The sequence below is a fragment of the Phoca vitulina genome, unplaced genomic scaffold (assembly GCF_004348235.1).
Source record: "Phoca vitulina isolate PV1807 unplaced genomic scaffold, GSC_HSeal_1.0 scaffold4, whole genome shotgun sequence".
NCBI lineage: Eukaryota > Metazoa > Chordata > Mammalia > Carnivora > Phocidae > Phoca > Phoca vitulina.
The window spans coordinates 48,353,512-48,367,397 of record NW_022589707.1 but is presented as its reverse complement, the minus strand read 5'-3'; the positions used below and the strand labels follow the sequence as shown (position 1 = coordinate 48,367,397).

Sequence of the window (13,886 nt, the reverse complement as noted above, 5' to 3'; positions counted from 1 at the left end):
TTAAATTTATATAATGTTGTATATCAGTTGGATCTCAAAGGTGGAAAAATTTAAGAAAACTCAGTCTCCATTAGAGTACCTAGTTTGAGGATTCTACACCTATATTATCCACATATTCTTAGATGTAAATAAGTTTGCATGTTACATATAAATTAGCTACTTAAATGTTTTCTTTAAGAATTTTCTTCTCAGAATGCTGATAATTTTAGTTTGGAAAGATTTTAATAGAGTATGACTCATTTAAATAGCTTTTATCTTATATGGCAACTCTAAACACTTTCTCACAGCCTCCTTATCCAGTATACTCTTGGTCAGGCTATAACTTCGTAAGAAATGATTTTTTTGTGTGTGTGCTCCACGTAGACTCATTTGGAACTCCCTCATTTGGGTAATGTTAAATAATGAATAACTGATATTTCTCATTCTTTAGAGGATCCATTAAAATCCTTTTTATTACCATCTCATGGATAAAAACTTTATTTCAGTATTTTAAATTTATTACAAAAACACTAAGTTAAAATGGCAACTACTTATAGATGCATAGAAATCTTGGACTTTTTTTCTCCATAAATCTATTAAAAAACGTAGCTAACTAGTCTTCATAAACAGCAGTGTTTTAAACATGGCATTTTTTTCTAATATGAAAGTAACTCATTATAGAATACTGACAGATATAAACTATATGAAAAAGAAAATGAAAACCACCTATCTATTATCCCACCACCCAAAGAGAACCATCATCCAAATATTGTGTTTCCTTAGTTTCCTGTGGTAGCATAGGCATAACTCTGTATCTTTGTGCCATTCACACAATTTTATGTATGTGTTAGATGACAAAGGGACAAATCGAAAATATTAAATATGTAATGTCTCATAGTGTTTATTGTTTACAAGTCAATTTTATATCTTTTTTTTTTAACCTTCACTAATTCTGTTAGGAACATTTTTTCCCAGGGTTTTGAACCTGAAGCCACCACTTCACAGAAGTGTAGTTACAACATTAGCAATTGCAACATTAGCAAATCCTAGAGCTCAGATTCAAACTCAATTCTCTGGCATCTCAAATCCCAGTTTTCTTCCTTCAACAATCCAACTACTTCATGTATTTGGATTTCTGCTACAATCTGTCCCTTTGACTAAATTAAAAATCATTCTAAAAGTTTGCCTTAAAACACCCTCAGAGTGTTACTAAATTAAGTTTAAATATCAAGTATAAATTTTCAAGCAATTAGTTCTGGTTTTGCCTGAGCAGAACACCCCACAGATGATGCCGAATAAAAACTATTTACACACTACTATAGAGCATTTCTTGTAAAAACATTGGGTCTGTAGCAGCGATTTGCTAATCAAATTCAGAATTTGATTTGAAATGCCTCCGGCAGGCAGCCAATCCAGTTATGAAAGAACAGAAGCAAAAACTAGAGCCCTGGTGAGTCTCCTCCAGAAGCGAGCTGGGTCCTTTGCTCTCATTAGCAAACTGGTTCCATAGGAAATCATTGTGATTGCTCCTAAAATAAAATATTGTAGTTAATTTTTTCAATAAATTATTGGACTGTACTAGACACAAAACAGGTACATTTCAGAATCTAGAATTTTAAAATATTTTGACATGTTTTAATATAAACAGGAACATTTCCAATGATTGCTTGGATCTAAAATGTTTTTCCACTTGACATTTGTTTATACTTCCTAGGAAAGAAACGCTATTTATGGATAACTGAATAACACAAATAAACATCAGAGAGAGCTGAAAAATCAGCTTTGATTATGCATGAAAATCTACAATGTCATTGTGTACTCTTATGCCGTATTCTGATTGCCTGTTTATTTTTACAGAACTGCTGGTGAGCCTATGGAAGAGGAGCCAGCCTTGTGAAGTGCCAAGCCCCCCACCCCCATATTTCCTGTGTGTGACATCATTGTGTATCCCCCCCACCCAGCACCCTCAGACATGTCTTGTCTGCTGCCTGGGTGGCACAGATTCGGTGTAACATAAACACTGGGCACAAAATTCTGAACAGCAGCTTCACTTGTTCTTTGGATGGACTTGAAAGGGCATTAAAGATTCCTAAAACGGAACCGCTGTGATTCTAAAGTTACAGTAAATCACGATTGGAAGAAACTGCTTCCAGCATACTTTTAATATGCTGGGTGACCCACTCCCAGGCCCAAAGTATGAACTAATAACATCCAGTACAGCATTAGATACTATTAATTATTATGGATGCTATGACAGCCAGTAAAATTTTGGGCAAAACCTGAGAAATACTCATTCCTGACATTCTGATCAGTTTCTTATTGGGTAATTTTTGTCAGTCTTAAATTGTTTATAGGATTTGCTTTCAACTATGAACGGATAGCAGTTCCCAACATATTGCAGGGGTTGTTTTGTTGTTTTGTTTTGTTTGTTTTTTGGCCTTTGTTTTAACACATTGTTCAACTCTTGCTAGTAAGAGTTCAAGATGGAGGAACTGGGATGAGGCTTTTTTCAATAGAATAAACCATGCTATATCTCAAAGTCCAAATGCCAAAGGAACCTCATACTGTATGTAATGGTGCAATATTTTATGTCAGTTTTTGAAAAAAATAACCCTATTTCCCTAACATCCCTCTGTGTATTCTCACACATGGGAGATTTGCAATTGTATTTGAGGATGAGGTCTCCCGTCCCCCTCATACATCCCTTGCTCTGATGATAAGAATTTCAAGCATATGTTCCACCGAGGATGGTCTTAATTTTTTCCAAATCTCTCAAGAACTTAGTTCTCACTTTTCATCTTATTTCCTCCATCACATCCTTTCTTCTTACCTTTCATTATTCCTTCCTTATAGAAAAGCTAAAGATTACCCACAATCTCCCCAATTACTCAGGAGCTTTGAGTATTTCATTTATTTTATTTTATTTTTTACTTTTCAGGTTAACACAGTTGCTTGGCGTGATGTGTTCTTTTAGCGGTGACAGCACTGAGGTGAAGCAGTATCACTGAATTTTCTAGATCTTCAAATGTGTTAATGAAGGCATTGCCTATTTGAAGTCACCTTGAATTGTGTTAACCTTGAAGTTGTGCCTTCCTGCGGAAAAAACACAAAAACACAAATTTAACCTTTACACATGTTGCCTTAATGTCAAAGGCTAAAAATAAAGGACATTTATTTCTGAGATTAAAAGTGATTTACTAAATAGAACTAGGTTATGCCCCTACCTCCCAAAATTTTATTTCAATGTATAACTCAAACACCTAAAGACATTGATGTAGAATACCTCGCAGTATTTAATATCTGACAATGCTTTTGAAAGAGTTGATGTTTCTTTTTATATATTTTCCTAACTCAAAGGATATATTAAAGCCATAAGTGAAGATTGTCATGCTTTTATTCAGAAATCTGAAAGAAACTTTAATTAAAACAAGGTTTTAGGGAAGGCCATGATATGAAAGATATAGAACAATATGGTTTTAGTTAAAGAGGACTCTAACCTGTAAATCAAAGATGAAAGATCTCACTCAAGTAGAATTATATAACTCCCTTTTGTTATATAGTCAGACCATATTTTTCATGCATTTAGTTTTTTTAGGATTACCATTTTAATTTTAAAGACTTTTATTACATATACAAAAATGGCTCAATACTTAGTTTAACATCTTAGAAATTTGAGACACCCTTTGAAATAGGAAATCTGAAATGGAATGTAACTCAGTATTAGGTAAAAATTAGTTTTATTGCATAAGGGTAAGGTCAATCTAGATTCACAATAGTAATGAATTTTTGAAAAAATTAATATTTTCAGAGAAATTCATGCCAATCATATTTGCTAGCTCTTGCTATTTTCTGTAATTGTTTGAGGAGACTTACTTACAGAAAACCAAATAGTGGAGCCAAAGGGGAAAAAAAGACACCCCCCCTTAACAAGGAAAGTTATATCATATTTTAATTGGAAACGTAATTGTGACTTTTAAAAATCAACTTCATAGTAACAAACCTCTGTTATTACTTTCAGTCCTCCCAGGTATTTTTTTAGATATTGAATAATAAAATGAAACAGTATAGTGCAATCATACTAATTTACTGAAGTTTCCTATAATAATTTTGCCACATACCTCCTATACACAGCCATCAAACTGATAAAGCCAAATCACTAGGACATCCCCATGGTTGTTTAGATTTAAAACAGACACATTAATGAGTTAATCACACATCCTCCCATGTGATACTGTACCAAATTGGTTGCAGTTAGGGTCTTTAGGATACACGGAGAGGCAGATAAACTATGGAGAGGATTAATCACAGCTGAATGTAGTTGTAAGAACAGAATGCCAGTGCTTTTTGATTACACCGTTACAAGCTGTAGTATAGCCCTCAGGGACAGAATGGAGGCTTTTGGAGAATATCAGCACTTCTTTTGAAATAGACCAGCACTTTTTAAAAGGGTGGTTTCACTTGGTAATAGTTTTCTTCACTTACACATTTAATTTTTATTACTCATAATAGTAGGAGGTTATTAGAACTCCTCTCTAAACATTATCAATAATATATCTTTCTGATCCATACTTTGAAGGTTAAATACATTAGCTTTCTCACAGTCTCATAGCTCATACATGATGAATAAAAATGATGACTTTTTAGAAATCAATTAATAAACAATCCTAGGGCTTTAATTAGTTTTGATAATAAGTACAAAAAGAAAATTAATTTTCTCAATTTATAATATAGTACCATCTGGGGTTGCATATAAAATTGAAAAACAGACAATTTTATTAGGATAATAAGTAAAATGGACTTCAAATGGTAATTGAGGCTATTTAGTTATTGCTTAGTAAATAGGAAGAACATTTTGAGATGAAATATTTTAAAACATTTTTAACAAATTTACAACATCGATATTAGAGATAGAAATCCACTTTTGGAGAAAACAGAGATACTCATGAAAAACTATTACAAATCACACTTTCCATTACCAATCACAAGAATTGAAATCTTGCCTTCAGTTTTGACTATAACCCTTTGCAAAACTTCCACATACTCACTGAGGGTAGCAGAGGTACCTGGCTGGCTCAGATAGTAGAGTGTGCAAATCTTGATCTTGGGGTTGTAAGTTCAAGCCCCAACTGGGTGTAAAGATTACTTAAAACTTTAAAAAAAAAAAACAAAAAACATGGTGGGTTTCAAAGCAGGACGTTTCCTCATACAATTTCAGAAACTATAGGGCTGGTCTCTCCTAACAGTTTAGTACTGTTTTATTTCCAAAGGTCATTCATAAAGCTTTGTGGATTTACTGGGTTTCTTCACAGACTCCATGTGGAAGTAAAATAGAATGAACATGTGGAAAGTCTCCTGGGAGAAAATTTCTCTTCAATCAGCACTTTTATACTTATTTTTTATGCAAGCATCTATGTTTAGGATGGTTTATTTAAATATTTCTTGCTGTTTTTCTTTTGAAAGTTTACACTCAATTTGTCTCAGTGAAAGTATTAAATGTCTAATAGCCACAAAACAAACAAACCAAAGGTTTCTGTCTTAAAAGCAAATCATTCTGAGCTTGAAATAATCACTCTGTCAGAATTTGACATTGTCATTTCTAGCAGCATCTATCTTAACATTCTTTTCCCACGTCAGGAATGAAATCACTTGACTTGCTGAGGAAATTAAAAAAAAAAAAAAGAAGAAGAAGAAGTAGGGAACAACACCTGTTCAACTATTCCATAAAGAGGGCATTTTCACCTCCAAAAGAAATGAAAACCAGATGATCTAAGCTAAGAAATGGAGGCATTTTATTGTTGTCTTCAAAATTGATCATCAACATGGTCATGATCTTCATCAGGTATCTCTTCTGTTCCCAGAGGACACAATTATATTTTGGTCTCCAGCAGTATTTTATACTATTTACTGACTTTTAATGAAGTATTATGAGTATTACATCACCTGAATCAACACCATCACTAAAATATGTAAGTGCCTATGTGTGGCTTCTTTTCCTAGTCATATTTACATTGAAAACCATAGCTCTTGCCTCCTTGCTTTTACTCCATCAAATCCTTCATGAAACAAAGCAGGCTTGTCATGTGGTCCAGAGTATAAATTTTTTAGATGAACATGGTATACTCATACAGGACTCTAGAACTTGATTTCTCCAAATTAGCTGCAGTCTATTTTTTTTTTTTAATGAAATACATGGCTGGTTTTATATAATGGTTTACGCAACAACTGAGTCAGTTATAATATGCTGGAAATAGCTGGGTTGGACAATTTAAACTTAGACTATTGATCTGGGGTTTTTTGGACTTGATCTCAGTAAGAGAGTAATAGGGGTGTAACAATTTCTCAAACCATCTTCATTCTCAAACTGGAACTTCTAGCAAATATGTGGTGACTTCACCATACAGTGCCAGTCTTTCTAAACAATAATTTATCTTCCACCTTTCTCTCCTTCCCTTGTCCAACTGCAAATACCAAGTTGCCATATCTAAACTATCAGAGTAATTTCTTAAATCTCTATATTTCCTAAGTAGAAACAACCTTGGCAACTTATTTTATGAACACTACTAGGTATATTTTGATTCATGCCAATTTATATAAACTCTAGTAGATACTCTATCTTCCTTTTTATCTCTTCCTTCTCAAGAACCACTTGACTTTTTTTACTATTCTTATTTTAAAAGATAGATCCAGTTATTGTCTTTTGGCCTACAAGTTTAGACCTGATACTTTGTTTTATTAATACAGAATTTTTCTTTTTGTCTCAAATACAGTTTTCCACCATTCTTGGTACTGCCAATTGTGTTGTACTATTATCACATAAAGAAGATTGTACATATACTTTTCTTGCCCTTTGGATGATGCCTTTGTGAGTCAAACTCAGAAGCATAAACTCTAACCTGAAGAAAAAATGGCAGAAGAGTAATTTTAAATCAATATAATTTGGAAATAAGATATTATTTCCAGACTATTCAAAGAAAATTGGAGTTCTTTTATTTTTCTGTTTGGGCCGTAGGCACATTAGAGGCAAATGTTGCAACATCAAATAAAGTAAGGAGGGTCAAATGTTTTGTGGGACAATGTAGTCATGTCCTTTAGGCTTCATTTCAGTGCCCTTTCTTAGAGTTGGCATTTTATGACACTTGATATCTTGCAGCAATTTCAGGCTATTGCTTTTATTAACTTAAAATTGAGTAGAAACAAAGTAAAAGGACAACTTGGAATTAGGAACTCTGAGATCTGAGGAGAAATCACACTTTCTTGGGGATGAAAAAATTGCTTTTAGATAAAAATCTACATATGCTTTTTCTAAATTTTAAGATTCTCAAACTTTTTCTGGATGAGCAATGTCAGCGTCTGTCTCCACAACAGCTGGGTTATATGAAATTGCCCTTTCGGTGGTTGCTAGGCATAAGAAGCATTCTGTTACAAGTGAATGATCATTTTGTAGATTATAGCCTCATCAGTTTGTGTCATTTGAAAGCAAATATCCTGATATTTTTAAACAAGGCAGGCAGGGCAGGCAGGAAACCAATATTTATTATTCTCATGATTAAACACTTTAGACCAGGCTTGTTGATGTGTATGCCAATAATCTGGAGTTTCTGGCTTTGTGTAAAATTAAAATGTCTTTTCTATTGTGGTCTGATATCTGTTTCTGTAATAAGATAAGCTTGTTGTCCTCTGTGCACCAGTGGTTTTGCCCTTAATTTTTTTGGCTAGCATTCACCAAAAATCTGTCATCCAGAGCTGCTGAGAAAAATACATGTTGCCAAACTTCTTTTCTTAAAATTGTGCTGCCAGTGTTTTCCCAGATGTGAAAAATAATTATCTAATAAAGGATTAATACCTAATAACAATACCATTGTTGAACATGCTCATGGAATGTTTACCTTCTTTCTGATTCCTTTTTTGTATTTGGAAATATTAAATGGCTAATTCAATGGTGTGTTCCAAATTTTTGTCAATGTTGTTAATGTTGTGATTCTCCTTCAAAGAGGATGAAAGATCCCCCTTTGTCTTGTGTTTTCTACTGAATTAGATTTTCCTCTAGTCCTAGTGTGAATAAAAGCTGTTTGAAATAAAAGTGTTCTTATTTGTCTACCTCCTTGGTGTTCACCATTAGACTCTGAATACTAGGTATTTGACAAGTATTTGTTGAATAAAATATTAATTATAAATTACTGTGACATATACTGTTCCACTTTCAAAAACTGAAAGGATTATTTGCAAATAAATCCCCTTTATAATGTGAGAATTAACAAAAGAAGAAAAGTCGGTTAAGACAGAGTTGTTCTTTGAATGTAATGTGCTGGTCAGGATAAAGAATAGTAGCTAACACTGGTTAAGCCCAAACTCGTGCCTGTTACTCTACTGTACTGAGCACTGTACCAGAATTATACTATTCATCACATGACCTCTACATCATGTATCATTACTCCCATTTACAGATGAGGCATGGAGACTGAAAAAGATGAACTCATTTACTCATCCATTGTTAAAGATAGTAAGAGATAGGCTTAAATCCTTATCTACATCTATCTAGCTCTAAAGTCTGTCCTCTCTCCAAATGGCAACATGATATGGCAAAGATGGCATACTAAAGGCATTTTTTTTTTTTTTAAAGATTTTATTTATTTTATTTGGGAGAGAGAGAATGAGAGAGAGCACATGAGAGGGGGGAGGGTCAGAGGGAGAAGCAGACTCCCTGCCGAGCAGGGAGCCTGATGCGGGACTCGATCCAGGGACTCCAGGATCATGACCTGAGCTGAAGGCAGTCGCTTAACCAACTGAGCCACCCAGGCGCCCACTAAAGGCATTTTTTTAACTATGAAACTATGACTAACGTTCAGAATAGACTATATACTCAGTCTCTGCTAACCTTATGATTTTATTAAATTATCATTTTAAATGGATTTGGTAATTGTGGCTAGGTTTGTACAGTAAGTACAAGTTACAAAACAGTTTTTTCCCCCTATTTCAACATCTTTCTTTAATCTAGCCAATAACCCTAAGAGTCTTTGGAATACATATTTCAAAAACTCTTGAAATCTATTCCAAGACCAATACTTATTTTTGTATATAACCCCCTGCAATGTTTAACAGTCTAAAACATAACTGTTTCCGGGGTGCCTGGGTGGCTCAGTCGTTAAGCGTCTGCCTTCGGCTCAGGTCATGATCCCAGGGTCCTGGGATCGAGCCCTGTATCGGGCTTCCTGCTCTGCGGGAGCCTCTTCTCCCTCTCCCACTCCCCCTGCTTGTGTTCCTCCTCTCGCTGTGTCTCTCTCTGTCAAATAAGTAAATAAAATCTTTAAAAAAAATGAAATAAAATAAAAAAATAAAACATAACTGTTTCCAGTGGGCAATGGCTTGGATTCCTTCTGGAAAAAGATAGTAATATTTTGTCTAACAGAAAGTAAACTTGAGATGGAGTGGGTGGGTAGAGTCGGTTTCAATGATAAACACCTTTGGTTTAATCAGATTTATCAAATGGCAAATGTTACTTCATGGTTCTTTGTTTCTTTTAAGTTTCCATGGTGAAAAAAGAGCAATTGAAAATGTGGAGTATAAGTAAAAAAATGAGAATGAGTGTATTATTTTTAAGAACTAGTTTGTAGTTAAAAATAGAAGACTCAAGAATTTCTTTTACTACTTACACTTTTGGAATTATTTGACTCAAAGTACTTCCAAATATTGCAATTACTCCTCAGCTTTGTCATATCAATATCAATTCCCATGGTCCTTCCAGTTGACCATAAATGGATGATTCCCCACATATCCTAATAAGTACTTTGGAAAAGACTAATAGTTGCTCTTTCAAATGTCATAACAATAGGGGAACAAGATTCAGAGAAGGAGGTGAATGAATTCCCATTTTTAATATTTAAAAAGCTAGAGATAAAATAAAGATTGCATTTACCTTAGATCAAGTCAAATTTTTTGAGTCCTTACTATATTTAGAAAAGGCACTATTAACTTACTATTGAAAGCTATATAGTACATGTAAAATTTGATAGAGTCCCACATACATTTTTTGCCTTTTCCCCCAAAAATAATCATTCCAAAAGACTAAGATGTAAAAACTTAAGATGTGATCAAGTATATCAATTTAAAGATGTAATAAATATTTTTGATAAATTAATTATACATTTATGAAGATTTGATTAGATATGAAGACTTTATATCCATTGTAAATGAGGTTTTTCCCTTAAGAATCTATTTTTAGTGTGCTCTTTTTTTCTCCATTGCTAAACATTTATTTTAGTTGTTTATTTTTAAAATAAATATATTAATAGTTATTAAACCCTTAGTCTGGGCTCTAATTTAAATCTCAAAATACTCCCTTGAGAGGAATAATTTAATAGATAAGGAAATTGAGGCTTAACTGCCAGAAAAAAAGCCTATCTTCTTTACTGCTATCCAAACGATTATATTCAATGTAACCAGCATTCACTGAATGCCTACAATATGTTACATGTATTTAGTAATTGTTCTCATAATAGCATGGAGAATAACAAGAAAATTGGCAATATGACTGTATAAAAGAAATGAAAGTTTCATGAGAACTCCCTCTTACATAGCTACAAAAGAAATACTACCAAAGAATAGATTTGGATTTAGAATTGTGTGATACTAAGGCTTTAAACAAAGTGTGACCTTTCTCCATCGAATTATGACATAGAGGCAGACACAGAATACATAGGAGAAATATTTGTTCTCTAAATTACATGTAATTGCATTCACAGGAAGATTTGGGCAAAGATCCATCAAAAGAGTCGATATGATTTAGGGCATTTATTAATGTCCCTTTCATCCCTAATGTCTACCATCCCTAATGTCAATATTCAATTAAAAGTATATAACGTTGAGAATTAGAAAAAGATTAAATTTGTAGAGACCCTAAAAATCCCCTTAGAAATTGCTTTCTAAATTGTAAACATTTGCATTTTTGTTGTTATTTCTTTTTTTTAAATCAGTTAATTATAATTTCTGTGCATCAAGTCCCAGATAATCATGTTCTTCAATAACCATTTCTGCTTTATTTCATTTGCCCTTTAATGAAACATAATTTCCAACCTCTTTTACTTTTTAAAGCAGTGATCTTGATAAACGGTACTCTCAGTTCTTTCATCAGACCCCAAATCCTGATAGGCTGTACCACTCTCATCAAACAGACTGTATTTATAGAGGGTCTCTGTGCCATTAAACTTGCTGCCACTTTGAAGTTTTAATTTCCCCAGTTTAAAATTCAGCCCAGGGGTGCCTGGGTGGCTCAGATGGTTAAGCGTCTGCCTTCGGCTCAGGTCATGATCCCAGGGTCCTGGGATCAAGCCCCGCATTGGGCTCCTGGCTCAGCGGGGAGTCTGCTTCTCCCTCCGCCTCTCTCCCTGCTCATGCTCTCTCTCTCTCTCTCTCTCTCTCTGTATCTCTGTGTCTCAAATGAGTAAATAAAATCTTTAAAAAAATAAGTATAATAAAATAAAATTCAGCCCATACTTAACTAAATGCATTCTTCTTTTTTTATGGTTACATGTATGTCTCTCTCAAGACCTAGCAATCCCACACAGTCAAAAACCCTGCTTTGCAATTAGTGAATATTATGAAAGGATTGCTAGATATAAGGAAATAGTCCCTTCTTGTCACTACTCCTTTAAGCTCAATGGAAAGTGAATGGAAAACTATATAGAGCCCCATACTATAAACTGTGTTATAAAATCACTGTCCTTTCTGTTAAGATCAAGCCAAGTCAGGTATATAGAGCTTTAAGAAACAATTTTAAAAGCAGCCAAGTATATGAATCTTGTTTACTCTCAAGTTTGGTTGATGTATTCGCAGAGAAGAAAATGCAGAACTGAAAATCCAGACTTTTGGTCTCCAGACCCATTTCTACCATAAACTAGCTTGTGATATTGGGTAAATTCATTATCTTCTCATGGCCTTAATTTATTTTTTCCCTTTAATGCTTTGAAAGTTAAACATTATACTTCTGTTGTCTTAGGAAAATTATATGTTATATTTCTATTATTTTAGTGGTTACTTATATTATTGAAATGCCCACTTGACTTAATATTACTTAATCTTAATCATCCATCTCTACTTTCCCCTTACAGAATACAAGAGCCTTAAATTGCACTGATTCCTATATACACTATTTTATTTTATGTCTTATTATGTCTTATTTGTGTCTTATTATTTCACTTTGTTTTTGAACCTTGATTTTATTTATAACAATATTGCTTTAATACAGTGATTATTAATATTTTCTATTTGTGACAACAATAATAATAGTAAGTCAATAATTATTGAGATTTCATTATGTTTGCCAAATTTCTTGCTCAATAATTTTGCTTGCACCCCATTTTTTTCTTCCTTCAGACTTGGAGTGATTAATGTTCTCCTACTTTCTCTTCTGAAATGTATTTTTTTGGCCTCACTCTTAAATAATATGTTGGCTGAGTATAAAATTCTAGGTTGCAAATTATATTTTTCTCAGCACAATAACATCATTTTATTGTAGTCTTACCTCTACTTTAGCTACCAAGATGTCTGTAATTGTCTAATTATTTTTCCTTTGAAAATAATCTCTTTTTTCCCTCTAGATCTATTAAGATCATCTCTGTAAGAAGGTGTGATCTTTGTGTTTATCCTGCAAGAGACTTGTAGTTCTTAAATCTGAAGATTAAATTTTCTTCTTTCTGAGTACTCTAAGTTATTTATGATTGAGAGTAGCCCCCTCAATCTTCTATTTCCTTCTTCTCTCTCATTGGATGTAGCTCTTATTAGACCCATATTGATAAGCCTCACTGTACTTTTTGTCCATAAACTTGCCTTTTACATTTTCCATCACATTGTCTTTTTATGCTGCCCTCCGCAAATCATTCAGGTCTAATTTTATGCATTTCCATCCTATGAAGTTTAACTTTCAGAGACCACATTATTCATTTTAAAAGATGTACTCACTTTTTTTTTCAATATTCCATTGTTCTGGTTTCTTGTTTTCTTATTGCTCAGACTTCTTGTTTTACATTTTAATTGTTTTCTACACATTTAATTTATAGTGTCTATCAGAGTTCTCTATGATCTCAAGTACTCAGGCATTGTTTAAATTGGTTTATTTATTCTTTTGAAAATATTTTATTGTGAATTCATGTTCAGTGGGCTTTTACCTGTGGAAATTCCATGTTACCTGGATTGAGGACATATCCCTCTTGAGCAGTTTTGGATTTTCTTCTGGCATGGATCTCAGGGCTTTTACTATGTAGGACTATTTTGATACTCATTTTGCTGCTTGTAGGTTCGTTGACCTAATAGCCAATATGAATTTAAATCTCAAATCTATGTGCAAGCTTACCAATCATCAGGAGAAACTTTTTTTCCCACCCAGTGTCCACAAAGAAATTACAGCTTCCTTGTCATTCTGTTGTCCATGGGCAAATGTATTTTTTAGTCTACTCTACCACTTAGTGGGTCACCCTTTCAAGGATCCTCTCTAATTGTGACCATATGAGTGCAGGATGGGTTTCTCAGTTCCAATTTTTTGCCTCAGGAAGTCCCAAGTGTTCATCTCTGCATAGGTATTAAAACATAAGCCCTTGGGTAACTTACACTGGCAAATCCCTACGACCCTATCGCAAGCCCATGGCAGCATCAGCTCTCTCACCTGCCACTCTTATTTTCAGTGCCTTCTTCCTTATTGGTACTTGGAGGTTTTGCTGGCTTTGGTGAATTTATCTATACATTTAAAAGAATTTTTCATCTGGTTTTTCTTTATCTTTATGGCAGAAGTGCTATGGTTTAACTGGTCCTTTCACACCAACAGTACTGAAAGTGGTCTCAGGCTCTTTCTGTGAAATGAGAGCCCTGGATATCTAATCTCTACAGTTCTGTTTAGCTCCGGTATTCCATGAATTCTT

The 13,886-nt window shown here is 33.8% G+C and overlaps 1 protein-coding gene across 12 annotated transcripts in view; it reads left to right on the top strand.

Moving 5' to 3' along the window:
- The window catches only part of HDAC9 (histone deacetylase 9), a 912,577-nt gene extending 904,539 nt beyond the window's left edge, over positions 1-8,038 (top strand). For all 12 annotated transcript variants that reach the window (XM_032401986.1, XM_032401978.1, XM_032401976.1 and 9 more), the window contains one exon: positions 1,837-8,038. In XM_032401986.1, coding sequence (XP_032257877.1) covers positions 1,837-1,876 — 40 coding nt within the window. In that variant the 3' untranslated portion in view covers positions 1,877-8,038. The remainder of the gene's footprint in view (positions 1-1,836) is intronic.
- Positions 8,039-13,886: the final 5,848 nt, after the last annotated feature.